Source organism: Sapajus apella, unplaced genomic scaffold (genome assembly GCF_009761245.1).
Source record: "Sapajus apella isolate SASKATOON/1434 unplaced genomic scaffold, GSC_monkey_1.0 scaffold19, whole genome shotgun sequence".
Lineage (NCBI taxonomy): Eukaryota > Metazoa > Chordata > Mammalia > Primates > Cebidae > Sapajus > Sapajus apella.
In genome coordinates, this window is record NW_022436959.1 from 14847891 (window position 1) to 14875656 (window position 27766).

At 38.2% G+C, this 27766-nt stretch overlaps 1 protein-coding gene across 2 annotated transcripts in view; it reads left to right on the top strand.

Annotated features, from left to right (window-relative positions):
• Positions 1-27766, top strand: part of RAPGEF5 (Rap guanine nucleotide exchange factor 5) — a 249102-nt gene that overhangs the window by 50698 nt on the left and 170638 nt on the right. For both annotated transcript variants that reach the window (XM_032287013.1, XM_032287012.1), the window contains exon 6: positions 17271-17337. In XM_032287013.1, the coding sequence (XP_032142904.1) occupies positions 17271-17337 (67 nt within the window). The remainder of the gene's footprint in view (positions 1-17270; positions 17338-27766) is intronic.

The window sequence follows — 27766 nt, forward strand, 5'->3', positions numbered from 1 at the left end:
AAAAAAAAAAAAAAAAAAAAAAAAAAAAAAAAAAAAAAAAGTGTGGTGAGCATGCATAATACCTGGTTTTAGTTCCATATTGCTGAAAGGAGCACTGAAGAGATGGAAAAAACAGTCCTGAATCACTGACACTACCTCACCCCACCATTTACACCAGCATTTACAATTGTCACAAATAAAATTAAATACCTAGGAACTAACCAAAGAAGTAAAAGATTTCTATAATGAAAATTTTAAAACATTGATGTAAATTGTAGAAATATTTCATGTTCATGGATTAGAGTAATCAATATTGTTAAAATGTCCATACTATCCAAAGCAATCTACAGATTCAGTGCAATCCCAATCAAAATACCAGTGGCATTCTTTCCAGAAATAGAAAAAAAAAAATCTTAAAGTTTGTGAGAAACCACAAAAGACCTGGACTAGCCAAGGCTGCCCTAAGCAAAAACAACAAAACTGGAGGAATCACTTTACCTGACTTCAAATTATGCTACAGAGCTATAGTAACCAAAACAGCATGGTAATTATATGAAAACAAACACATAGACCAATGGAACAGAATGGAGAACCAAGAAACAAACCCACACACCTACAGTGAACTCATTTTCAACAAGGTGCCAAGACATACACTGGGGAAAACAGTCTCCTTAGTAAATGGTGCTGGGAAAACTGGCTATCCATATGCAGAAGAATGAAACTTGACTCCTATCTCTTGCCATATATAAAAAACTAATCAAAATAGATTAAAGACTTTTAGAGCTCAAACTATGGAACTACTAGGAGGAAATTTTCAGAAAATTGATCTGGGTAAATATTTCTTGAGCAACACTCAGCAAGCACAGGCAACCAATGCGAAAATGGACAAATGAGATCACATCAAGTTAAAACTCTTCCTGCACAGCAAGGATACAGTGAACAGAGTGAAGAGACAACCCACAGAATGGGAGAAAATATTTGCAAGTTATCCATCTGGCAAGGGATTAATAGCCATAATATATAAGGAACTCAACTCTATAGGAAAAAATCTAATGATCTGATTTAAAAATGGGCAAAAGATCTGAACAGACATTTCTCAAAAAAGGACATACAAATGACAAACAGGTTTATGAAAAGGTGCTTAACACCACTGATCATCAGAGAGACGCAAATCAAAACTACAGTGAGATATCATTTCACCCCAGTTAAAATGGCGTATATTCAAAAGACAGTGGCTTATGTTCAAAAGACAGTAATAACAAATGCTGAGGAGGATGTGGAGAAAAGGGAACCCTTGGTCACTGTTGGTGGGAATGTAAATTAGTACAACCACTATGGAGAACAGTTTGAAGTTACTCAGAAAAGTAAAAATTGAACTACCACAATATCCAACAGTCCCACTGCTGGGTATATTCCTGAAAGAAAGGTTATATATCAAAAAGATACCTGCACTTCTATATTTATTACATCACTGTCAACAATAACTAAGATTTGGAAGCAACCTCAGTGTCCATCACTAGATGAATGAAGAAAGAAAATGTACATATACACAGTGGAGTACTATTCAGCCTTAAAAAAGAATGAGAGCCAGTCATTTGCAGCAACATGGATGGAACTGGAGGGCATTATGTTGAATGATATAAGCCAAGCACAGAAAGACAAGCATTGCATGTTCTTATTTGTGGGGTTTAAAATGAAAACAATTGAACTCATGAACACAGTAGAAGAATGGTTACCAGAGTCTAGGAAGGGTAATTGGGGGTTAGTGAGGAAGTGGGGATGGTTAATGGGTACCAAAAAATAGTTAAAAAGAATGAATAAGACCTACTCTTTGATAGCACAGCATGGCGACTGTGGTCAATAATAACCTAACTGTACATTTTTAAATAGCTTAAAGAGTGCAATTGGATTTTTTCGTAACTCAAAGGATAAATGTTGAGAAGATAGGTACCCCATTCTGCATGAGGTGCTTATTTCACACTGTATGCCTATATCGAAACATCTCATATATCCCATAAATATATATACCTACTATTTATACCCAGAAAAATAAAAAAAAGTAATATAAGAGAAAAAAATTAATAAAATCTATTAAATGACAATGCTGAGTAGTTAATATGGACTGTTTTTAGGAGAATAAATAAGCTTCATAATAATAATGAGACCGTGCTAATAGAAAGGTTGATTGTAGAGAATGTATTTTATGTCAGGCACTGTGCTAAATGCTTTATATTCATTATTTTACTTTCAGAAGAATAAGACAGGTACCATTATTATCTCTATTAAATAAGTGAGGAAATTAGGTACAAAGATTGGGTAACCTGTCCAAGGTCACACAAAGGTTTGGTGGAGTTTTGGTGTTTGAATCTGTGTGTGTCTGGCTCTAATGACTGTGCTTTTAACACCTGATATCATGTGTCCTTCCCCAGAAGTTATGGGATCATTCTAGGACCCCTTTCTATAAAATTATAAACAGACTCTATAAAAGTGCCAGACCAAGCTCTGGTGAAATGATTATGGATTTCCCGTCACCACTGTCTATAAAGGGCCTTGCAATGGTAAAGCAGGATTCAGATATCATTCAATTAGTCTGACTGTAGGAAATGTCCTTTATTGTGATATGCTCTTAATATAGGTCAGAAGTATCCTGAGAAAAGTCAAGGAGCAGTTCAATAAACTTTAACAAGCTTCCTAAAAAGGAGTGGCATGTTTTTAAACCAGACATGGCTGTGGCTGGCTGTGACTGTTTGGGACTGGTGTTCTCCAGCAGCTCCCCTCAACCTTTCCTGTCCTGCACACAAGATGGAGGTGTGCATAACCCCATGGGCATGCCCAGATTCACAGGGGCATAAGGGTTGTGGAAATAAACTTGCAAGCTGTCCTTGTGATTTAACTCCACTTCCTTCTCCCCGACTCAGAAAGCAAATTGGAATGCCAGTGAAATGACCTTGTTATAGAGAAACCCAGAGTCTATTATAATTTCTAAAAATGAAAAGTTTTAAAATTTGCATCCTAATATTAACTCCAGATTACTTGCAGCCTTTTGTCACACTGATCACTATAAACACAAATCTTAGGCTCTGGACTTGAGAATTGCTATAGCATGCCATGTTTATCAGCAAGTTTTTTCTGTTGGTGTGAACGTGTGCATTTGGGAACAGTGACTGACTCCTGCAAAAAAAATTGTCATTGGGGACCTATGGGCCTGTCTGTTCTAAAGTAATAAATATATAAAGATAAAATTGTTGAACCATTACAGTTCTCTTCTAGAGAGAGACAGTATATACCTTTTTTTCCTATACTAGAGTTACAAGCCAATGTTTATGTTATGGTAGAATGCTTTTGGCCTAATTTTGGAGAGCTAAGCTTTGGCTTATCTAGACTTGGAATAAACTATGATCAGAGAAAAGATGTCCATGGATATTGTACTCATTCAGCTGCATTGTCACAATACTTCCTATGGTTGCACATGCATGATCCTATCCTATTCTTTTCACCCCTAGCCCACACCTCTTTACTTCCTCATGCCAGTGTGATACTCTTGCTCTTTCCTCTGCTCTTCTTGCCTTTTCCCAGTCAAACTCTTTTTGTTTTTTTGAGACAGAGTCTTGCTCTGTCACTCAGGCTGGAGTGCAGTGGCACAATCTCAGCTTACTGCAATCAAAACCTCCTTAGTTCAAGCGATTCTCCTGTCTCAGCTTCCCAAGCAGCTCGGAGTGCAGGCCTATGCCATCACGCCCAGCTTTTTTTTTTTTTTTTTTTGTATTTTTAGTAGAGATGGGGTTTTACCATGTTGGCCAGGCTGGTCTCACACTCCTGACCTCAAGTGATCCTGCCTCGGACTCCCAGAGTGCTGGGATTACAGGTGTGAGCCACCACTCCCAGCCTTTTGTAGGCAAATTCTATCCGTCCCTCAGGGGGATGCCCAAGTCCTGCCTTGACCACAAAATTTCCCTGCTGTCTCCATGTTGATACTGCTTTCGGTAACTTAGTGCTCTTGCATTTTGTGTTAAAAACAATTCCATGCTTCCATGTCATTCTTGGTTCTATGTTGCTTCGTTTTTATTTTATTCAAGTGCCCTCTTGATTCTTACTGTGTCCATTCATGTGCTGAAAACCCAATTTTGTGTGCTTTTTAATAACTTTTTTGATATTTAAAGGCTGCTGATATCTACCTGTGTGAGCCTGTCTACATTAGGCCCATCTAATTTGCTATCTTCTAAGTGTCTTCAAAATAATACAAGGAAACCATTTAATGTCTCTATGTAAAAACAATTTTATTCTATACAAATGCATTTCTAAAAATAAGAAAGGAATGGAGATTTTTCTCATTTAAAAAAGAATCTTTAAAGGAGGGGGGAAATGGAGCTGCTACAAGGTTTCTAAGCTTCTTTGAAAAAACAGAATTTCTATTTTATACAAAATAACTTTTATACCTAAACTGAATAGATAATTAGGAAAAAAAAGTGACTGAATCGGTTGTCAAGGGTACTATCTCTGGGGAAAAAAGAACAGTCATGGTATCTCCTTCCAACGGAGAGCCAAATCAAGTTACCCAGAATGTACTGTTTCTAACTGTTTTAAGCAGAGAGTCAGGGAAGAATCAGTGAGGAATGATGAAATAACAGTGTAGGAAAAGGCAGCCTAATAATTCTATTGGGACTAGTAAGATGCTTCTAACACTACCTTGTTTGGGCCTTTAGGCTGTGAGGGAGCTTGATAATTTTAATTCAGCTGTGGTTATAGCAGCTCCCAGCTTGCTAGGGGTACAAGTGGGTAGGGCTTTGAATAGACAAACTCTATGAAGCTCGAATGCATAAAACTGTATCCTACCACTTACACAACAGTTAACATTCATGCTGTGATTAAGACAGGACTGCTAAAATGTAACTCATATTACGCTCAAATATGGAAAGAAAATGTAGCTTCTTTGTTTTTCTCTAAGTGATGTCATATTTGTCTATATGAACCTCCATCCTGCTGAATGGCCAGAAAAAGGGGAGTGGGGAAGAAGCATCATTTAGTAAATTATTCTAATACAGGAATTTAAAATGTCTCTCTATTTTACTTTTTAGTGTTCTTTAGTAAAAGAGGCCAGTATTTGTATGTCTCCCCGTTTCTCAAGGTAGCCTCTGCGGGTACATGGCGAGTGGCCTCGGCACCTTGACCTTGGCAGAGGGGCATTTTTCCATCCTCATGGGTCTTGCGAGTGGATGGGCAGCCAGCCCCCTTGTGCCCCTGAAATATAACTGTTTTTGGAATTCTGTTGGCATTTGCTGTTGGAGCATGGGGCTGGTGTATGTTGGGTGTCTGTCTCAGCTTGATTAATGCCTGGTGGTCCCACCTGGCTGATTGGCCTTCCTAGAGGTCTGTTGGCATTGCTGATGCTCCTGAGGTCTGGCTGTGGCTCCCATAGACACCTTGTTCAGCCACATGGTTTCTGCTGAAACAGCCGCCTCTCCATCCTGACTGGGTAATATTACTGTGATGAAAAGATTTTGTCAAATATATTGCCTGTCGCCACGTGGCTAACGCTTCTGAAAAGTCTACAAATTTAGCTTCTTACATATTTGTATTCGAGAGGGATTTACAAGATCGTTGAATTTGCTTCTATTAATGTTTAGGTGAGGAAGAGGAACAGGGAGCAGAGGGTCTGGGAAAAGACAACCACTTGTCACCAGCGCTCTGCCGAGTGACTTATGCACCAGTCATCTACTGATCTTAAACCTCGTGTAAAGTACTGTGTTTGGCCCTGCGAGGGATATGACGATATGTAAATAATGTAAGGCCTTCAGTGACTAACAGGGGTTGAGCTCAGTTCATACAGATAACAAGCTGGGAAGTCGTGTGCCACAAGTGATACCTGGGAGCTTATCACAAAGGTTCTGAAGCTGTGGAGAAAAAAACCAAAAATATTTTCTGATAAAAGAAAATATTTTGTACAGTTCATTTCTAACTTCATAAAAAATCTCTAATTACTGTGTGGAATATTCAGCTCTTCCTAACTATTGAAAATTAGTTTTATGGCTGGGTGTAGTGGCTTACACCTGTAATCCTAGCAGTTTGGGAGGCCAAGATGGGTGGATTGCCTGAGCTCAGGAATTCAAGGCCAGCCTGGAGAACATGGTGAAACCCCATCTCTACTAAAAATACCAAAAATTAGCCAGGCATGGCGGCTTGTACCTGTAATCCCAGCTACTTAGGAGGCTGAGACAGGAGAATCACTTGAACCTGGAGGTGGAGGTTGCAGTGAGCTGAGACCACACTATTGAATTCCAGCTCAAAAAAAAAAAAAGAAAATTAGTTTTATTATAGGTTATTCCTGTCTTTTGTGTTTTATACATTTTTATTATCTTATTACATTTAAGAATATAATTGATGTGCATATTTTCGGCCTGTCAACTCTTAATTTTTTTCCCCTGCAAACCTTGACTTTTTGACTTCTTGTTTATGAGACGTTAACTATGGAAAGATAATCATGAATTCCATTGAAGAGTCTTATGAAGAATAACTTACTGATGGAGCTGCAGGTTCAGGCCAAGATTGAGTAAGTCTACTACAGCCTATCTCTTGTATTGATTACAGCTGAACCCTCTAGATAAAATACAAACAATAATTACCTGAGGCCTCTGAAAAGTAAATGAAAGCAGGCAGATTATGGAATGAAGTGAAACCCTGGGAGAGTGACCTACCAGGTGTGAGTTTTCCCTTTTTGTTGTTTCTTTTATTTCGCAACTTTGCCTCAAAGGCAGGCCCCAGCTAGAGTGGTGGGTCAGTGGTGGCGCAATAGTCAAAATCTCCAGTAGAAACCTCATCTTTTGGGTAAGAAGAATCAGGAAAATGGGCCCCTGTGATTTGGAAGAATGTGGTCGGGCAGGGTGGGTGAAGAAATCCTTTTCTTGATTCTCCTTTTTTCTTACAGGTTTGTTCCAGGTTCAGAGCTCTGTGGTGGTGGTAGTGCAGGCAGGCAATAGACAAGGAGAAACCCTGTTTGTTTTTGGTCAGAACTGGGCAGAGGGGTCCCAGCTAGCCTGAGAGTGTAGGGGAATCCAGGAGAGGGGCGACCTAGAGAAGGGATTCATTAATTCTGTATATGAACTACACAAATGTGAGTTCACTCCTGAGCTGTACTTCTGTGGGACAGACCTAGATGCTATAGAAAAGGCACTGAAAACTGAACTGCCGTTGGAATCATTGAGGCTATATAGCATAGGTGAAGACTTCATGGCTGAAACACCGAAAGCATTGGCAACAAAAGCCAAAATAGACAAATGGAATCTACTTAAACTTAAAAGTTTCTGCACAGCCAAAGATGCTATCAATAGAGTGAACAAGAAACCAACAGAATAGGAAAAAATTTTGCAATCTACCCATCTGACAAAGGGCTAATATCCAGAATCTATGGAGAACTTAAACAAATTTACAAGAAAAAAACAACCCCATCAAAAAGTGGGTGAAGGATACGAACAGACACTTTTCAAAGGAAGACATTTATGCAGGCAACAAACATGAAAAAAAGCTCATTATCACTGGTCATTGGAGAAATGCCAATCAAAACTACATTGAGACAGCACCTCACACCAGTTAGAATGGCGATCATTAAAAAATCAGAGGCAATAGATGCTGGAGAGATGTGGATAAATAGGAATGCTTTTACACTGTTGGTGGGAGTGCAAATTAGTTCAACCATTGTGGAAGATAGTGTGGTGATTCCTTAAGAATCTAGAAATAGAAATACCATTTGACCCAGCAATTCCATTACTGGGTATATGCCCAAAGGATTATAAATCATTCTACTATAAAGACACATGTACGCATATGTTTACTGTGATGCTGTTTGCAATAGCTAGGACTCTGATGCCCAAATGCCCATCAGTGATAGACTGGATCAAGAAAAGGTGGCACATATATACACCATGGAATACTATGCAGCCATAAAAAGGGATGAGTTCACGTCCTTTGCAGGGACATGGATGAAACTGGAAACCATAATTCTCAGCAAACTGACACAAGAACAGGAAACCAAACATTGCATGTTCTCACTCCTAAGTGGGTTTTCAACAATGAGAACACACGGACCCAGGGAGGGAAACATCACACACTGGGACCTGGGGGTGGGTAGAGGAGGAATAGCAGGGGTTGGGGGGTTTGGGGGATGAATAAATAAATCAGGAGAAATACGTAATGTAGATGACAGGGCGATGGATGCAGCAAACCACCACTATGGCATGTGTATACCTATGTAACAAACCTGCACTACCCAGAACTTAAAGTATAATTAAAAAATTAAGTGGCCAGGATACAATACATATTTACTTGACACAAAATAACCAGAAAAATGTGACCATTTGTCAAAGGAAAAGCAATTAATGTCAACCCTGAGATGACTCAGATATTGAAATTATTAAAGACAACAGCTATTTTGATTATGCTCCATTAGGTAAACAAATTTCAAATGAACAGAAAGATGGAAGTTCTTAGTCAAATAGAAAATTAAAAATAAAGAACCAAATGTAGTTTTAGAACTGAAAAATATACCTGAAATTAAAAATGTGTTAAATTGGCTCAATGGCAATATAGAGGTGACCTGAAGATGGATTATAAATTATCCAGTGTACAGGAAAAGAAAAACAAAACATTGAAAAAGATGAATAGTCTCACGGACTTGGTGGACAGTGTTGTAAAGTCTAATACATGTTGGCATCCCAGGAGAGGACAAAGAGATGGTGCAGAAAAACATTTAAAGAAATAATGGCCGAAAGCTTCCCAAATTCAGTGAGAAACAAATCTGTAGATTCAAGAGGTCCAGTGAACCCCAAACAGGAGCACTCAGAGAAATGCACTCTTAAACAATTCATAAACAACTAAGAAACCAGTAATGAAAATATCTTAGAAGCAGCTAGACTAAAATGAGACGTTACTTACAGGAGGAGTAATGATTCAAATGATTAGTGGTTTTACATTAGAAACCACGGAGGCCAGAAGACAGCAGAAGAAAGTCTTTAAGATGGGGTGGGGTAGGAGAGAAAAGAACTGTCAATGTAAATAGTCTTTTAAAAGGGAGGTAAAATAGACATTCTCAGATGAAGGAAAGTTAACAGAATTTATTATTAGCTGACCTTTTTTTAAAAGAAATCTAAAGGAAAATGTTCAGGTTGAATAGAAACAATATCAGAGGGAAAGTTGGAAATTCAGGAATAAAGGAAAAACTGTGTAAGTGGTAGATATTTAGATAAAAATCAAAGGTATTTTAATTTTAATTTTTAAAATATATATATGACTATTGAAAAGAAACATATTTGGTAGGCTTTTCAGTGTATGTAGATGTAATACATTTTATGACTAACAAAAGATAATTGGGGAAGGATAAAGAGGCATATGTAATTATTTAAAGGTAAAATGATATTTATAAAATCTATTTGAAAATCAGCATTCTTTGAAGTAACTCATGGCTGAACAAGGAAGTCCCAAAGGAAATAGGGAATATTTAGTGTAGAATGTACATTAAAATACAACATGCTCAAAATTGTGGGATGCAGCTAAAGCAATGCTTAGAGGAAAATCAATAGCTTTTAATGCTTATATTAGGAAAGAATAAATGTCTTAGATCAATGATGAGGGCTTCCATCTCAGCAAGCTAGCCAAAGAAAAACAAACTAAAACCAAAACAAGCAGAAAGAAAGAATTAATAAAGATAACAAAAATCAATTTAAGTGAAAATAAATTAGAAAAAAAAAAAAAATAAAGAAAAAAAAAAATAAAAAAAAAAAAAAAAAAAAAAAAAAAAATTGGGTTTTTTAAAAAAAAAAAAAAAAAAAAAAAAAGTACTAAATCTCTAACCAGACTGTTGAAGAAGACAAAAAGACAAATTACCAATATCAGGAATTAAAGAAGGAATATCGCTGCAGACTTACATTTGAAGGCTAACAAATGAATATTATGAACAGCTATATGATCATTAATTTGAAAACTTAGGTGGAATGGACAAATTATTTGAAAGACATTAACTACCTATGGTCCTTCAAGAAGAATCTGAATAGAATTATGTATACTAAAGTAATTCAATTTGTAGTTGATACCCTTCAAACAAGGAAACTGTGGGCTTATATGGGTTTACTGGCAGATTTAAACAAACATTTAAAAAATAAGTTATGTCATTTCTCCCATCCAAGTACTAACCAGGCCCAATCCTGCTTAGCTTCTGATGTGGGACAAGATCGGGCACTTTCAGGGTTGTATGGCCATAGACAAATCATATCATTTCTATACAGTCTCTTCCAGAAAATTGAAGAGGAGTGACTGTTTCACATTCATTTTATGAGGCCAGCACTGTCATGACAAATTTCAGAGAAAGAAAACAACAGATCAGTATGACTCATTAGTATAGACACAATCTTCCTCACATATAAAAATTATAAACACATTATGAAAAAGGGGAGTTTACCCCAGGAACACAAGGATGGCTCAACACTCAAAAATCATTCAGTGTAATTCACCATATTCACAGACTAAAAATAGAAAAATTATATGATAAATTTCATAGATGCAGAGAAAGAATTTGAGAAAATTTAATACCCGTTCATGAGAAAAATTCTCATAAAATTAGAAATATAAGAGAACTTCCTCAATCTGATAAGACTTCGTATAAAACCCATAGCTTGCATCATACTTAATGGTGAGAGACTAAATCCTTTCCTACTAAGACTGAGAACAAGGCTAATATATCTTCTCTTAGTAACATCTCTTCCATTCCAGCCAGTGCAAAAAGTCAAGAAAAAAAAATAAAAGGCACATATTTGGAGGAAAACAGAAAGCCATCTCTCTTTGCAGACAATATAGTTGTATACATAGAAAATCACAGGATAAATACTTTCTCTCTTTTCTGCCGTCACTGACCATGGTCGTCTAGCATCTTGTTCTGTCAGATTTTAAAGGCAGATGGAAGAGGTGGTTCATTAAGGAGTCTGAGGATGATCAGTCTTATTTTATATTCATGGCTTTTAATCTTGAGTGGGTCTTCAGTGCTGCTGGGTGGTCCTGTTCATTTCTTGACAAATTCAGTCTTCTAGAAAACTCTATCACAATTGCTCCTCTCTAACCTCTTTTTCCTTGCATTTTATTTCATTGAAAGGAACGTTTTAAAAACCATCTTCCTCATGTTTTATTTACCAAATCTGTCAATCTGCCTGCGTCTATATTAGTGGGCTCTCTCTTTGCTCCTGATAAAAATGGATGCATTCTTATTTAAGGTCGGTTCCTCTCACATTGTGCACTGATCCCATCTCTGCACCCCTACTCGAGGATCTCATTTCCGAATTCTCATTTTTTCCCTGCCTCATCAGCTTATTCCTCCCTACTGGGTTGTTCTCTTAGGCCTGTGTTGATATTTCCCTTTGTCTCCCTCTAGCTGCTGCACAATGTCTCTGTTCCCTTTTACAGCAAAACTCTTCAAAAGATGTGTTTGTGGTTGCTTTCTCTACCTCTTCTATTCTTTTCTGAATCCACTCCATTCAGGCTTTCAACAGCACTACTCCACTGAAGTCAACCTTGTCAAGATTAGAAAAGTCTTCCATGTTGCCAAATGCAGTGGTTAATTTTTCAGTCCTCATCTTACTTGACATGTCAGCAGCATTTGGCACAATTGATCATGTCCTCCTAGAAGCAGTTTTTCCAGCTGGCCCCTGGGATAACATCTCTTGGTTCTTCTGTCTTGCTAGCTGCTGCTTTTAAGACTCCTTTGCTGATTCTTCCTTTTCCTGATTGTCCTGTTTCATTGCTTTGACATCGGGGCCTTGCTGACCCTGGAGAGACCGCCCATCCCCGGAATAGCCATTCCTAGAGATAGTAGAGAACTTACCTGCTAGCTTAGCTAGGAGCACACCTTTCATAAGTAAGCCAACCATTCCATAGCTCATAACCTAACCACTTTTTTTTTATCGGGCTTTCACCTTCTGGGCTACTTTTCATCTGCCCTGATCATCCCAGCTCCAGGTACCAAACAACTAGGGGCAGTCCCTATGCCTTTGGTCCTGCTGAAGTTAATCAAACAGTTCATCCTCAGGCAGGCCTCACCTGTTCTGTTCTGGGGAAACCACAGGAAAGTTTCTTTCCCACATTTTCCCCTACGTCCTCTGCCTCCTGACTGACACTGGTGCCTTCCTGTGTGGCCGCTCCTGATATGTCATGCCCCCTTCTCCTGGGAACTGTGAGTTAAAAACTGTCTTTTTAGTGCCAGTTATCTCCTGATCTGTTGGCCTCAGATTATTCAGACGGGCTGTTCCTAAATAATGAAACCTATAATTTGAAGCAGTGACCTCTGAACACAGTAGAGGTCAGTCTTGGACTTCTCTTATTTTTCTACTCTCACTTTGGATGTGCCCTCACCCAGTCATGTACTTAATATATGTCATGGTGATGGTTCCCAAAATTCAGGTACCTGTCTCCTCTTACCACCCTACACAAAATAGCACCTCCACCAACCCCTCACCTCTGCCTCCTTTGTTCTCCTTATCCTGCCTGGTTTTTTCTTTCTACCTGACGTCTGTTAGCAACATGAGACATCCCTTGGCCTCCTTAGTTTCTGAAGTGGTGATGGATTTGCACTCTCTGGCTGGAGAGCTTAAGTTTGAGTCTGCTATTCTGATGTCCCAAGCCTACCCTTTGTACTCCTAACTTAACTTTTCCTAATTACATCCTCATGACACTTGGAGAGGAGGAAATACCATGTGGGTCAACAAACTTTTTTTTTTTTTTAGTATTTCTCAAAAAGTTTTTGTGATGGAACTTGGCATAAGATTTGTATTGGCATTGTAAGTGAACATTTCCACTTATTACTTTAAACTGTTTTTGTAAAAAGTGTTATGAAATCAGCTAGTCCTAGTCTTTGTGATTACTCATTACCTCCTCTCCCAAGGAAACACTGAGTCCTTCAAAATTTCCATTGTTTATAGACAAGGCTTCTTCCAGGTGTGGGAACAGATTGCTTATCTTTATCAGAGTACATCTATATTTAAGAGTAGTACAGGAATTTTAGCAAAAATTGGAGATCTAGGCCCGATTATATTAGCATTTGAAACTGAACCATCTAATTAAATATTAAACATTAATACTCAAGTCCTCAAAATCAAATACAAAAAACAGTATCAGTAATATCTAATTTTATTCATCTTAGATTAATCTATAACCATACACTCTGGACTCTTAATGAAACCTTTTACATTCACAATTTATCCCTGTTTAGCACATTTTTTCTGCAAGCATAACTAGTAGTTGGATGCTGTGAAAAATTATCTTCTCCTGAGAAGGTGAACAAGTGTTTGTGTTGATGATATCAGAGATCTCAAGAAAAATCTAATTCTTATTCTTCCACTATCCCACTTCTTCTTTTTTCATAGGAATTTGCTTTGTTAAGAAAAACAGACTTTTCCAGAATATACACATCATGGGTAGGGGAAATAGGGAGATGTTGATCAAAGCATACAAAGTTTCATTTATAAACTGAGCAAGTTCTAGAGGTCTAATGTACAGCATGAGTGGTGATGGGTGTATTAATTTGATAGTGCTAATCATCACAGTGTATTCACAAGTAATCATGTTGTACATCTTGAATACATATCATCTTCGTTAATTACATATTTTTAAATGCAAAAAGATCTTGGCTATATGCTAAGTGAGATGGGAAGTCATTCAAGGATTTTGAGTAGAGGGACGTGAACTAACTTACATCTTAGCAAGACTATGCTGGCTCCTGGGTCCAGGTGAGAGATGTTGTGGCTGGGCCCATAGTGGTAGTGATGGAGGTGGTGAGATGTGGTCAGGTGAGAGAGATGTCCTGAAGGAAGAGCCAATAAGATTTCATGGTGGATACAAGGCAGAGTATGAGAGAAAGGGGTTCAAGGATGAATTCCAACTGGAAGGATGGAGTTGCCATCAATTAAGGTGAGGAACACTATAGGAAGGACAGGGCTTTTGTTATTTTCCTTTTGGGTGGAAGTGGGCATAATGATAACGCATCCAGTTTTGATGATTAGAGGGATGTGAGTGGAGGACCATTGGTTTTTGTCATCTCCGAATCCTCACAATGACACCCTTAGATATGGCAGACCCCTCAAACTTATAGAGACATCTGGCTAGAGCACCAGGACTCAGCACTCTCCCCTGGAGAATTACCAGGTCTGGCTTGGAGTGTTGGTAAGCAGAGACCTTAAAAGGTAACCCGGGGGATTCCTAAAGGAGAACATATGTTGGCATAAACCCTCAGGGATGGATCTTCCTTCCAGGGGTCACTCTATTTCTCTTCTCTTTCTGTCTTATGTCACTTGTCACTGTCATTATCTGCTGATTCCAGTAAGAGTTTCTTTATTTTCTTTCTCTAATCACTGAGAAACTAGACCCACAGCTTCTCTCTCTCTCTCTCTCTCTCTCTCTCTCTCTCTCTCTCTGTCTCCCTCTGTCTCATTGACTGAGCAGCACAGCCCCCTTTAGTAATATTGGAAAACATGCAGGTATTATACTTGATTTTCCTCTGCTGCATCCGTTTTGTTATTTATTTTGATCAGACAAGTGAGAACTTTGTTTTTCCTGGGTTGCACTGAAGAGTGTTTACATACCTAAAAATGGAATGATTTAAATTTTGTAAAAGATACATTTGCTGGAGAAAGAGAGCCTGGTATTTTTGTGCATTTTGGCCTAGAGCTAAGGAGGGGGTTTAAGGTAAAAGTGAGTGTAGTGGTAAGGGAGAAAGGAGAGTGGCCGAGTGTTGCCTTCTTCTTTCCCCCTTTTCAGCCTATTCCACGATTGCCTGTTACCACCAGTCTTGCCCTCATGACCTTCCCTTACACCAGGTGAGGTACAGATGCCTGCTGGTGCAGCGGGGCATGGGGTATGTTAGCAGGAAAGGAAGAACATTTCCAAATTCTAGAGCTCTCAGTGGGCAGTGAGGAAAATTCCTGAAGGTTTGGAGTGTGGGGAAGAGCAGGACCAGATCTGGATTTTAGAAAGGTGATCCTGGTGTCTGTAGCCCTCTGGGTACGAGAAGAGAAGTCAGAGACAAGCTTGTTAGAACGTGGTTAAAATAATTTGTTCCAGCGAAGTTGAGAGCACAGACTATCAGAGAGGCTTGGTAGGGAAGGAAGGGAAGTGAGAAGATTTGGTGACTGCCCAAAGGCTGGGAGTGAGGAGGTAAGGGATGGCTTTAGGGTGATCAGAAACCGTGATTCTAAGGGGAGAACGGAGGGCAGGAGGTGAGAGAGGAATTAAGTTTCAGGTTGAGTTAGCCTGTAAGGTCCCCATGCGGGTGAAAATAAAGTTCCTGGAATTGCCATATATAGCCACTTTGAAGGCAGATGGAAAAACATGGCAAATTCAGGGGAGAGCCAAAATCTAGAGAGACACTTGGGAGTTCTGGGCATAAATCTTGGTGATTGAGGGGATGACAATGGGATATGGGCTGTGGTACAGCTCTTGGGAGATCATCACTCTGTCCTTCTTACACATATTTCCTTAAGAAATGTTTTTACGTAAGTGTGTTTTGTGCTGGAAGATCAATCAAAGACAGTTTTGCTTCTGAACAGGGAGTAAATTATTTGTCACTAAAATAGCTGCAACTCAACCATTAGTCATGAAATAGCCATTATCAGTCTCGTACACAAGAGCTTCTCTTGGAATTTTGAGTTACTTTCAGCAGCTTGTTGAAAACAGATTCATGAGATAATCTGTGCTAGCGCAAAATACCTCATGCCTATTAACTAATACTTCCAGTATCTGTTGGGGTCTGAGAAACAGGAAAAGACATGACCAGCCCATGTGCCACTACAGACGCCCTGGTTTGGTTCTCTTGTCTCCAGTGCCTTTGGTTCTTAATTTCCTGTCCAGTCGCCTCTGCTTAATCATATAAATCTGGTTTGCTGGTTGAGATTATAAAGTGTTTCTAATCTCTTTTCAGTGTAACTACAGAAGCCTTGTGAATAGAAAATCTTAATAATAAAGCTTGTTTGAAATACTCATCCAGGTCACCTTTTTTAAAAAACAATCCCAAGTTATAATGCTCAGTTCTCACAGTTTTTATTGGGAAGATTGTCAGCAAGAGTCTCAAACACTTTGCTGCATGAGCACTTAAGTTATTTGACAACCTTAGCACCGCTTCATATCTGTGTCTTGCAATTTTCATTAAGGCAGTCGTTTGTAGTACATTGCTGTGATTTGAAGTGTGGGACTTTCTTTCTGGAAAAGGGTTTAATAACATTTATAGAAACAAGAAGGCAATGCCAGAATTGATCCAACTGACTTTTCCCTTCTTAAAGAACTGCTTCTTTGCTGTCCTGTGAGCTGGGAGAAGCTCCCCTCCCCATTAGGCTGGCGTTCCAGCTGACACACCGCAGTTACTGAGATTGAAATCAATCGCTGGACTGTGATGCTGATAACGCTGCTCCACAGGGCAGTTACCTCCAATCCCGCATGTCTACAGCATATATTGAAAGGGATTGCTTGTGGAAATAGATCTTGGACGTAATTTTATATGTTCACTTGGCATTGGTCAGTTTTTTTCTCTTTGACCAAACTAGGAAAAATGTTCTTAAGAAGTAGATAATTTTGTATGTTAGAATATACATTTGGTGAAAGCTTTTACATGAATTAACTTAAGAAGATTATTTTCCCTAAACAATCAAACTGATCTTACATTGTTATACATCTTATTAACACATGCATAATATTCTTATCTTCTTATTCAACACATGCATAATATTCTTAGCTTCTTAGTAGTCTCTTGAGAAAGCATGTACAAATAAATGCAAAACTTCTGTGTTTTGTATTCCTCATAATTCACATAGTGGTATTAGGCCTATAATACGCCATTTCATAGTGAGTTTGTTTTGGCTAAAACTCAATTGTAGTGGAAAATCCACATTTCATATTTTCAAAATCTGGATTTCATTTAGATTTAGAGGGAATTTCAGCACTTAACAACCTTTTATTAGTATCTACTCTCTGTGCAAGCCCCTGTATGTAAAACTGTCATGTCAGGGTTATTCTGCTATATCATGGGGTGAGTAATACCCTATCCTCAGGATTCAATTGGTGCACTGTAAAGAGGTTCTTGCTAATTGATTTTGTAAGAACATTGGCCTGCAAGAGGATTATGTTCCTATGGCGTTACTGATACAGTCTTCGTTATTTGCATGAGTACTTTTGCTAGTGTAATAACAATGTCATCATTTGCCCTTTATTCCTCCTAACTTGGTAGATAAATTTGAGCAACCAAAGATGAAACATAATTTGTTCTTTTTTCAAAGGTCTCATCAGAAAATTGAAGACTCCGAAGAAAGCAGTGATGAAATTCTTGCTCGTCTAACATCTGCGGTAAGACCATGCAATTTTCCTGCCTAGGGGTACAAAAATAATGAAGCTGGGGCCCTAGAGGGGAAGCCGTTTGAGTGGTGGTGTTAGAGAGGGATTCTCCCTTTGGCTGCTCATCATTGTGAAAGGTATGAGGCAAGACAGAGGGAGACAATGGCTTGAACTTTCTGTATGCAGATGCAGCCTCCCTTTGCAGTATCATAGATATTTCTGGAGGAAAGTTCCTGCAACCTTTGTGGAAGTGGAGGTGTAGTATCTGATTTTTTAAATACAGTATGAGTCAACCTAGGAAAGGTTGTGACCTGCTGCACAAAGGAGAAAAGATTCTTTCATTAGGGGAAAAAAAGAATTACTTCAGCCAAAAAAAGGCCGAGTTGCTGATTTTTAATATACCACATTGCAACATTTTCTTTTCTTTTCTTTTTTTTTTTTTTAAGCCATTAATTAGACTTTGTTATAGCCTTGCTGGTTGAAGGAAAGTTCATGGGTTTCCTCTTAGGAAAAGCTGGCTGTGGTCACTAATTCTTGAGTTTCAGTTGTGTTTTTTTGTTTTGTTTTGTTTTTTGAAATGGAGTCTTGCTTTGTCGCCCAGCCTGGAGTGCAATTGTGCAATCTCAGCTCACTGCAACCTCCACCTCCTAGGCTCAAGCAATTCTCCTGCCTTAGCCTCCCAAGTAGCTGGGATTACAGGTGCCCACCACCATGCCTGGCTAATTTTTGTATTTTTAGTGGAAATAGGGGTTTCACATCTTGGCAAGGCTGGTCTCGAACACCTGTCCTTGTGATCCACCCGCCTCAGCCTCCCAAAGTGCTGGGATTACAGGCATGAGCTACCGTGCTTGGCCTGAGTTTCAGTTTTTGATGGGCTCTAGCAATCCTATGTCACCACACCAGTACCCAGCAACTTGACAATTCGGAAACTTTACTAGCCTTCCCAAAAAATTGTTTAGTTCTGCTCTAACTCCATTATTAAAATGATAATTGCTGAAAATCGTGCTTGATTGGGTTATGTGTATGGATGAAATTGGTCTGTACAGAGTTTTATACACCAGGTCTTGTCAACAGAGTATAGCTTGAAGATTGAAAGTATCTTTCCTACTTTTCTGGAATGTAGCTCAGAAAAGTAGTTTTTTACAAATAGGTGTATTCATTCGTTTTCACACTGCTTTAAAGAACTACTTGAGACTGGGTAATTTATAAAGGAAAGAGGTTTAGTTGACTCACAGTTCCACATGGCAGGGGAGGCCTCAGGAAACTTATGATCTTGGTGGAAGGGGAAGCAGGTACATCTTGCATGGCAGCAGGAGAGAGAGAGAGTGAGGGTGTGTAGGAGGAAATGTCACACACTTATAAAACCATCAGATCTTGTGAGAACTTACTATCCTGAGAACAACATGGGGGAAACTGCCCCGTAATTCAAACATCTCCCCTCAAGTCTCTCCCTAAACACCTGGTGATTACAATATAAGATGAGGTTTGGGTGGGGACACAAAGCCTAACCATATCAAGTGATAATCAGTGGTATAAAACACATGAAATGGAATCTTGACAGCATATGATGAAAACATATTTAGACCTTTGCAGTTTAAAACATTGACCAAAAAGGAGTGCCTATGGTGTGCAGAATTATAATAGCCATCTGTTTAAAAAGCGTTCACTATGGGCCAAAAACTATGGTAAACATTGTATGTTTGTGTGTACACACGCATACATAAACATTCTGCTAAGCTGTATAACAGCACTATGAAGTAAGTGGTATTATGTCTGTTTTATAGATATGAAAGCTTATAGAGTTTGAGTAACTTGCCTAAGGTCACTCAGGAAGAAAGAACAAAGCAAAAATCAGAACTCAGAATTTTTTTATCACGATATTCTTCTAACTACTATGCCTCATTAAAAAATATATAGTAAATAATGTAATAGACTTATTGGAATAGTTTCAAAAGTGATAAAGACATGTATAATTTTGTTCCTATAGCCATACAAGAAGATAAGACAGATATATTCTGAAAGCTAATATATAAAGTAGTTGGAAATTGTGCACCAAGAAAGGTGATGAATAAATAACATCGTAAATTCAAGGACCATAACAGAAAGCTTCACTGCAGACACTGGACTTGAACCACCACTGAAAGCGGTCAGGATTTAGAGATGATGATTAGGAGGATGTGTATTCTAGCTGTGTAATTTGTTGTGGGCAAACATAGGGATGAGAAAGTACAATGGAAAAGTCTGAGTAGACCCACCAAGTTAGAGAAGGTGGTCCTGGTTAAGAAAAATGAAAGTTTTTCTTGAACAACAGATTAACATGATGGAGATGTTTAAGAAAGAAGTTGAAGATAGGGAGACTGATTAGATGCTGATAAAAATCTAGTTTATGGTGGTTTTTATGGGAACCAAAAGAAAGATGAATTCAAAAAGGAACACAAGGAAATTGATTTTTTAAAAATCTTTATGAATGGGTCAAGGAGGAGGGGTGAGATAACTGAAGTCTGAACTTGGGTGACTGGAGGCACAATAATGCTCTTTGGAAGCTGAGTAACTTATGCAGTAAGAGAGGTGACTTGGGGGGCTATGTTGCGTTTGAGGAGACAAGAACGTAAAAATATGCAGGAAACATCTGGAGACAAGTGTCTGAAGCTCAAAGAGGTCAGCGCTAAAGTTAAGGGAGCCAGTTCCAGAGAAGCTGCAGATTGAAGAGCTGAGTAGAAGATAAGAGTCTGGGGAACAGCCATAGGCAGAGGGCAGTAGGGGGATGAGAGGACAGTGAGAGGAAATGGAAATAACTGAATGGTTTATAGCATGAAGGTCACATTCAAAACAACCTCCAAAAAGGATGGGATGGATAGCGAAATGTTCACTATGGATTTAATTGACATAATCTTACCAGAAAAGTCCCCAAGCTAAGAGACTGAGTAAAATGAGGTAAGATGCTGGAGTGGTGTTTAGAAATGAAAATAAATGGCAGAGAGGAAAACTTCATCTCTTCAATTGATGAGCAATGTGCCTGCAATATTAAAAATATCCTGTACTGAGATTAAGGACCTTGTTTCTTATTTCAGCAGTTTCACCTTGGCTAAGTTGAATGGTTGGACTAGACAATTTATAAGTTCCTTCAAGTTCTAAAATTCCATTGTTCATTCTAGAAGCATTTGTTAATGGACAGTGGAGCTGAGTCCACCTCTTCATAACATGGTTGTTCCTGTTGACAATGGAATATAAACTTTGTTACATAGGTGATGATATGTACAGAAAGATATTTACATGCATCACTCAAGGAATAGTTGTCATCTACCATGTCCCCTAATCATGACAAGGGAAAGCAGAAGCGACATCTGTAATACAGAGTTGCCAAGGTACTGTTTGAGAGCCTGTGTTTTGGGGGTATTGGAAAGGGCAGTGGTTTCCAGCAGTACAGTCAACTGTGCCCTCTTGTATATTCCCCATTTTTATTCAAATGTGGAATTTTTGCACATGACCATCTTAGAAAATTTCTCATTTCTTTAACCCCAATAGTTTATTTCCTGGTTCCCTCTTAAGTTCATCAGCAGGAAAATCCTGTCATCTAAAAATATATTACCTGAAGCTTTACTCTGGAGGAGGATACATGTGGATTTTCATATTGAAGGAACATGAGAGGACAGTACATGTGCAGAAATAAAAATGTCTTTATAATTCAGTCAAATGTAGGGTTGTTAAAATGTACATAAACATGAACAATTAAAATGTTTCAGCCATGTTTCTAGTAGTCTTCATTAAAGAGCCATCATTCCAAGTGTCAGACATACAAAAACCTAAACAGTGAAAGTCTGTAAGAAGTTTTCAGCTTAAGGAAGAAGGATGTGGCTATAATAGACCCTTTCCATTATGTAAAGTCTATAAAAATGCTCTAGGAATTATCTAACTTATCAACTTAGCCTCCTTTCTAATATTTTCTGGGGCTACACATTTTAAGTTGAAAACCTCTTTTCATCTACTGTGGTAAAGCTGGCAGGCCAAGAAGGGCCTTTGAATGACACAGCTCATCAGTTTCCACCCTTGAAGTTCTGAGCATTGCTTTATTTTTAAACATGAATTCTTCCAGTGTTTATGACAAATAGATTATTCTGAATTGATCAGACAAGTTTAAGATATTCGTATTACAATCCAGGGGTCTGCTTGCTCAATCCTAAAGTAAATATGGGGAAGTTTTTATGGTGAATTATGTATTACTTTCAAAGCCACAGCTCTTAGGGATGTAAATTTAGGAAATCAGCTAAACTTTGAAGCATTGCAAAGATCTGAGAAGTACTTGGGAAGTGTCCAAAGACAGGAAATAGAAACATGAACATTCTTACATAGGAGATAAAAACGTATTCTAGACTTCCATCTCATGTTTACTTAAAATCAACAACCAGAACAAAACCTATTAGGTTGTTTTTGTTTTTTAAGGCTAAGTTTTTATGTTGGAAATTGTAGAAATAGGAAAGACAAAAACATCTCATCTGGGTTTGAATGAAATTTGTGATTTTTGTTCATAGTCTAATTGTCAAACACCTGAGGTAATGTGTGTTAGGCTAAGTTGTGCATTGTTTATATTAGATGCCTATTTGGTTAGGTGGTTATATGGGAGGCCCTTATAAAGGGACAGGGAGCATGTGATGTGTCCTTTGTGCTGCTAGATTCAACAAAGTCAGCCATCACTTGGATGGTGACAGAGAAGAGAGTCTGAGTGTCTAGAATAAAACATTAACCTGGTGGTGGCAGGGGTGCGGGGTGGGGGTGGAAATTTATGGCTGTATCTTAAGAGATAAATTAAAATTACAAATTAGGTGTTCAGAATTTAGGAAGAGAGATCCATGGGGTTTAGAAAAACACTTGATACTCTTGGATCATGTAACTAGGCACTCTTGCACCCTTGTGTTCCATGTCAGAACTGAACTGACCCAGTTTATGACTTTTATCCTTTTAGATGTTTATATTTGTATGGTTCTTCTCTATCTTCTGGCTCATTTTCTTTGGTTCATCCAACTTTATTGTGGGATCTCTGCCTTGGATGCATTTAGTGGTGTTTTTTAAATTCCTTTTCATAGCATCTTCAGGTATAAGTCATCCCTCCTCTGAGAAATACCACTGGACTAAAATCTCTCATCTTTCACCTGAACTTTCAGTCATTTTCTTTGAAGTGTGTATCTTTCACAGTACTCTATCTATAGCTTTTCTTCCTCCAGAAAGGTTGTAAAATGGCAAGGATTCCTTTAGTTTGTCCTAGTTTGACTCTACAGTTTGGATTTGATATATTGGAGAAATTCCTCTTTGAACAGGAATTGTTATTTTGGACAGGACTTAATAATATTGACAACTGTTTGATTAGAAACTTTTAAATTGATACTGCTTCCATAATACCATGAGGTTTGGTTTTTGATGAATCTTTAAAAAGGGAAGTTTAGAGACTTGTTTAAGCGACTGTGTACCAAGTTAGCAGAGACTGGGAGTAACCTTAGTTGAGTGAAAGTGGAGGAGATTTGTCATGTTCAATACAGATGGTCCCGACCATGATGGTTCAACTTAATGATTTTTCAACTTTATGATGGCACAAAAATGAGGTGCATTTGGTAGAAACTGTACTTCGATTTTTTAAATTTTGATTTTTTACTAGGCTAGCAATATATGGTAGGATACTCACTCGAGACACCCAGTCAGCTCCATGATCACCAGGATACACAACCGGTATTCCACAGTGCTCTGTGCTGCCATCTGTAGGCTGATGTGAGTGTTCTGAACACGTTTAAGGTAGGCTGGGCTAAACTTAGATGTTTAGTAGCTTAGGTGTATTAAACAAATTTTTGACTTATGATTGTTTTAATTTACGATGCGTTTATTGGGATGTGACCCCATCATAAGTCAAGGATCATCTGTATGTAATGAACACAATTAAGTGAGGGACTTCTACCAGATTTAGAAATATGTTTTTTAAAATGCAAAAAACAGTTTTTCTGCTCACCACTTTTCCTGGCTATCTGCCTTTTTCTTCCTGGAGAATGCAGAAATAAAGTGTAGGTAATCCCTTCCCTTAGACTATCGCAGCCTGATCAGACATGTCTATTCAAAGAATAAAAGTTAGTTGCACCCCCAGTGAATGACAAGCCTTCTTTCTGGCTGCCACAGGATCATGAACATCTTGTTACCTTATATTTTTTATTTGTAGGGAACATAAAATTCCTACTTGGAATACTTAGGCTGGCTTCAGTCCTTCCAGTGGCTTAAGAGCTACTATATGATTTGGGGAAGGGCCAAGCAGATTGAGTTTTGAGAGAAAGTGTCAAGTGAGACCAGAGAAGACATGTCTAGTTCCAAGGAGCATTAAAGAAGCACCAGTGAAATTGTAGCATATCCTGGTAGCAACTTTTTTCTATGGTTTATAAGGAGCCATAGGAGTTGTTACTTCCTTCTCTCCTTGTGTTTCAGTCTGTCCTCATCCAGCAGGCCTTGGGCTATGGACTGTCAGTCTCTAGGACCATGTGGAATGCTGGTTAAAGCTCCTTCTGTTTCCTTCAGTGGGAGCTTAGAGTAACACCTCACAAACCTATACCTGTCAAAACCTAAATAGATCACTGAATAGTATTTTTCTATGGTTGTCAATAAAAAATTCTTATATGTTCTTGCTTGTCAATAATTCTTATATGTTCTGTCTATTTCTATTGCTTGTCAATAAAAAATTCTTATATGTTCAATCTTCATCCTGGTAATAGAGCCCCATATAGCATAATATACAGGTGTGTGTGTGCGTGCGTGTGCACACACACACACACACACACACACCTTTAAAAAATTAATTACCTAGCCATTATTTCTAAATCCAAAGAAACTATCAAAATCTACCCAGATTGTGTGGTAACTTAACTTTTTTTTTTTTTTTTTTTTTTTTTTGATACGGAGTCTCACTCTGTCAACAGGCTGGAGTACAGTGGCGTGATCTTGGCTCACTGCAACCTCTGCCTCCCGGGCTCAAGTGATTCTCCTGTCTCAACCTTCATAGTAGCTGGGACTATAGGTACATACCACCATGGCTGGCCAATTTTTGTAGTTTTAGTAGAGGCGGGGGTTTCACCGTGTTGGCCAGGATTGTCTTGATCTCTTGACCTTGTGATCTACCTGCCTCAGCCTCCCAAAGTGCTGGAAATACAGGCATGAGCCACCACGCCCGGCCTTTGATTTTTAATACCAGCCCCGAGACTTTGGTTTTGGTAAGCAGCATAATAATACTGTTTTGCCTATTGAAATAAAGCAATGCAGGGTAGGGGGAAATTTATCTTTAAATATGTGTTCAGAAAGGTGTAAGTGTGCAGAACTCATTCAAGGGTAAAATGTCTCAATGAATTTCTTGGGAATGGGGAAAGAGGGTTGTACGTGTTTACAAACATGTATATTATGGTATTGAGTATCTATTTCCGAGGTGAAAATCACTTGGATAAGCAATACGCATGGAAAATATAGACTTTTTTATCGACAGGAAATAGAAATATACCGTTTGATTCTCAATTTGGATATTGACAGTCATGGGTTTGTGAAGTGTTAATGTGAAATTCTCTCTGAGGGAAGCTGACGGAGCTTTAAAAGGATGATCCACGAATGTTTCATATTTGGCTTCTTCTTTATGCATTTCTTTAAAATAGAACTTCTTATAGCTGCTTTAGATGAAATGTAAGTTTTACAGACATCAGTCAGTGTTATAGCTTTGTATAGTATGCCTGCATATAGAGAAGAACCAGGAGGCATAAAAAAAAGTGAAAATTATTTGAATTTTTTGGTGGCGATGGAATAAGGCAAATTTTAAATTAGTTCCTGTTATTTTAAATTGTTGTAAAAATTAGAATATAATGACATTTTATGTGGCTACTGGATAGAAATAGTGTGAATTCATTTCCTGTGTTTGTAAATGTCAAATGAGAAGCCTGACAGTGAGATAACAGTACTATGGATTACGCTTTGCAGTTTCCTTTTTACTTAGTTGACATTTGTATTGTTTAACTTGAATATAAAGACTTTATCAGTTTTTAATGCAGATTTAAAATGTGCCTATAATGAAACTACCCAGAAATAGCTTATTATTACTTGCTAGGTCATTTTTCGTGTGTGTGTGTGTGTGTGTGTGTGTGTGTGTGTGTGTGTGTATTTTTTACAGAATAATATTTTTTGGCAGAAAAACCCTAAATATTTTACTTTGTGTTCTATACTTTTTATTTAATATGTTTTGAGAGCTAAAAGCACTGGCCATAACATATTTAGTGATTCTATAGTATCCCATTACACAGATTTAAAATTATTTTCTTCTATTTTGAACATTGTGGTTATTTTCATTCTTCTGCTGTTATGAACAGCACAGAGATGAACTTCTTTGTGGGGAAACCTTTGAAGAGACTTGTTTGCAGTTGTTAATGCATTAGCTTGCTATTGATTTAAGATAACCAAGTGAGAAATGGGTAAGAGGCTAACAGTGGCTAATATTTGTTGAGTTCTTACCTTGCACAGGCATTCTGATACTGTTTGTCATATGTTGTCACATTTCAGTCTCACATGACAGGGCGTATAATTATTGCATTAGAGAGATGAAGCATTTGAGACAGGCAATATTAATTAAATATTGAATTAAGAGTCCATACTAATTTAAAATAATATATGGGGTTGAAAGCACAGTTTTCCACATTATCATCACTTCAAGCATTTTATATTTATTGAACAGATTTCAACAGGTTGTGTTTTGAATGTGATTGTAGAATTCTCTCCTAATTTGAAGGATTTCATGTAATGATGTCCATGGAATTATATTAAATAGCATTTTAATTTTTAACCTATTAGAAATTATAAAATACTGGTAAACATGGCTACATGATTTAGCAGTTTAGAAGTTTATTCAGGCTGGTTATCAGGTTCTGTGATTCCATTGTATGAATTCAGAGGGAAAAAAATATGGCTTGGTCCATGTCTGCAAGAAGCTTACTGCGTAGAAGTGAATAGCTATAAAGGTTGTCTGTTGTCAATACAAAGTGCTGTGGAGGTCAAAGTAAAAAGTCATTGTGCTCAGTTAGGGTTTTAAAATAGGTCGCCTGGAGATGGGGGGAGGGCATGAATGATATGTTGAATGTAAAGGAGAGTATGAACGAATAGAAAATATTAATAGCAATCTAATTAGAATAGCCTGAGTGAAAAAACCAAGATGGGGTATGTTTGAGAAATGACCATCTTTTCTGTTCAGCAGAAGTGTCTGATGCATAGAAGGCAGTAATAAAGAGCAGAAGTGTCTGATGCATAGAAGGCAGTAATAAAGAATCCGTGTATCCAGTGGGCAGAGTGAAGTGTCCAAGGTCTAGAATTGCCGAGGGAGGTGTTGAGATTTAATAGACAGAAATAGCCGGTGAGGCTCCTAAGAGGATTGGAATGTGCTATAAGAAGCTTTATGTAGTAACATCTTTGTCAGATGCATTAGAATAGCAAAAGAGAATAAGGTTCCTAAATTAACCCAGGAAACCCTGTTAGGTAGCTTGGTTTCATTCAACTCATCTCAGCCAGCTAGTTCAACTGAGATGAGTTCAATGATGCAATGGCTACATTATAGCTCCTCACCACAGGTTCTGTAGTGTATCTCAGTGATTAAAATGAGGAAGTGGCATATAGTTGATTGGAATTCTTCAGTTTGAGAACATCATGATTGGTTTATTTGGAAAAAGGATAGAAGAAGAAAGTTTTAGACCTCTTCTTCACCAGGTGCAGTGGCTCAGGCGTGTAGTCCAGCATTTTGGGTGGCTGAGGTAGGCAGATCACTTGAGCTCCGGATGAGACCAGCCTGAGCAACAAAGTGAGAACCTGCCTCTATAAAAAATTCAGAAATTAGCCTGGCATGGTGGTGTACACCTGTGGTCCCAGCTACTCTCGAGGCTGAGCTGGAATTATATCTTGCGCTCAGAAAGCAGAGGTTGCAGATGGAACCACTGTATTCTAGCCTGGGTGACAGTGCCAGACCGTGCCTCAAAAAAGAAAGAAATCATCTTCTCCAGTTAACTCGTATTACAGATAAGAATAGGAAGACCCATGGCAAATAAAAGAATTGCTCAGAGACCCCAGAATCCTATTTGTGTTTAGAGAGCAAGAGAGAAGAAAGGATCTGCCAGGTAAAAATGTAGACTGTAATTTTATTCGTGTTTTTCACATTTGCACTCCCTCCCAATCCTAAACCAAAAGAGGAAGTTATAGAACTGCTCTTAAAGTCAGAAGTATATGTTCAGGCAATATTCTTTTTTTCTTCTTCAATAAATTTTAAACTTCATACTGCTTAAGATTACCTCAGCATTGGAGACGAGCAGGCTTCCTCACCTAGATCGCTTAAATGAAATTTAGTTAGGCTGACGTTCTAGATGTCAGAGATTAAACTTACACTGCAGCATCAGCTCAGGAT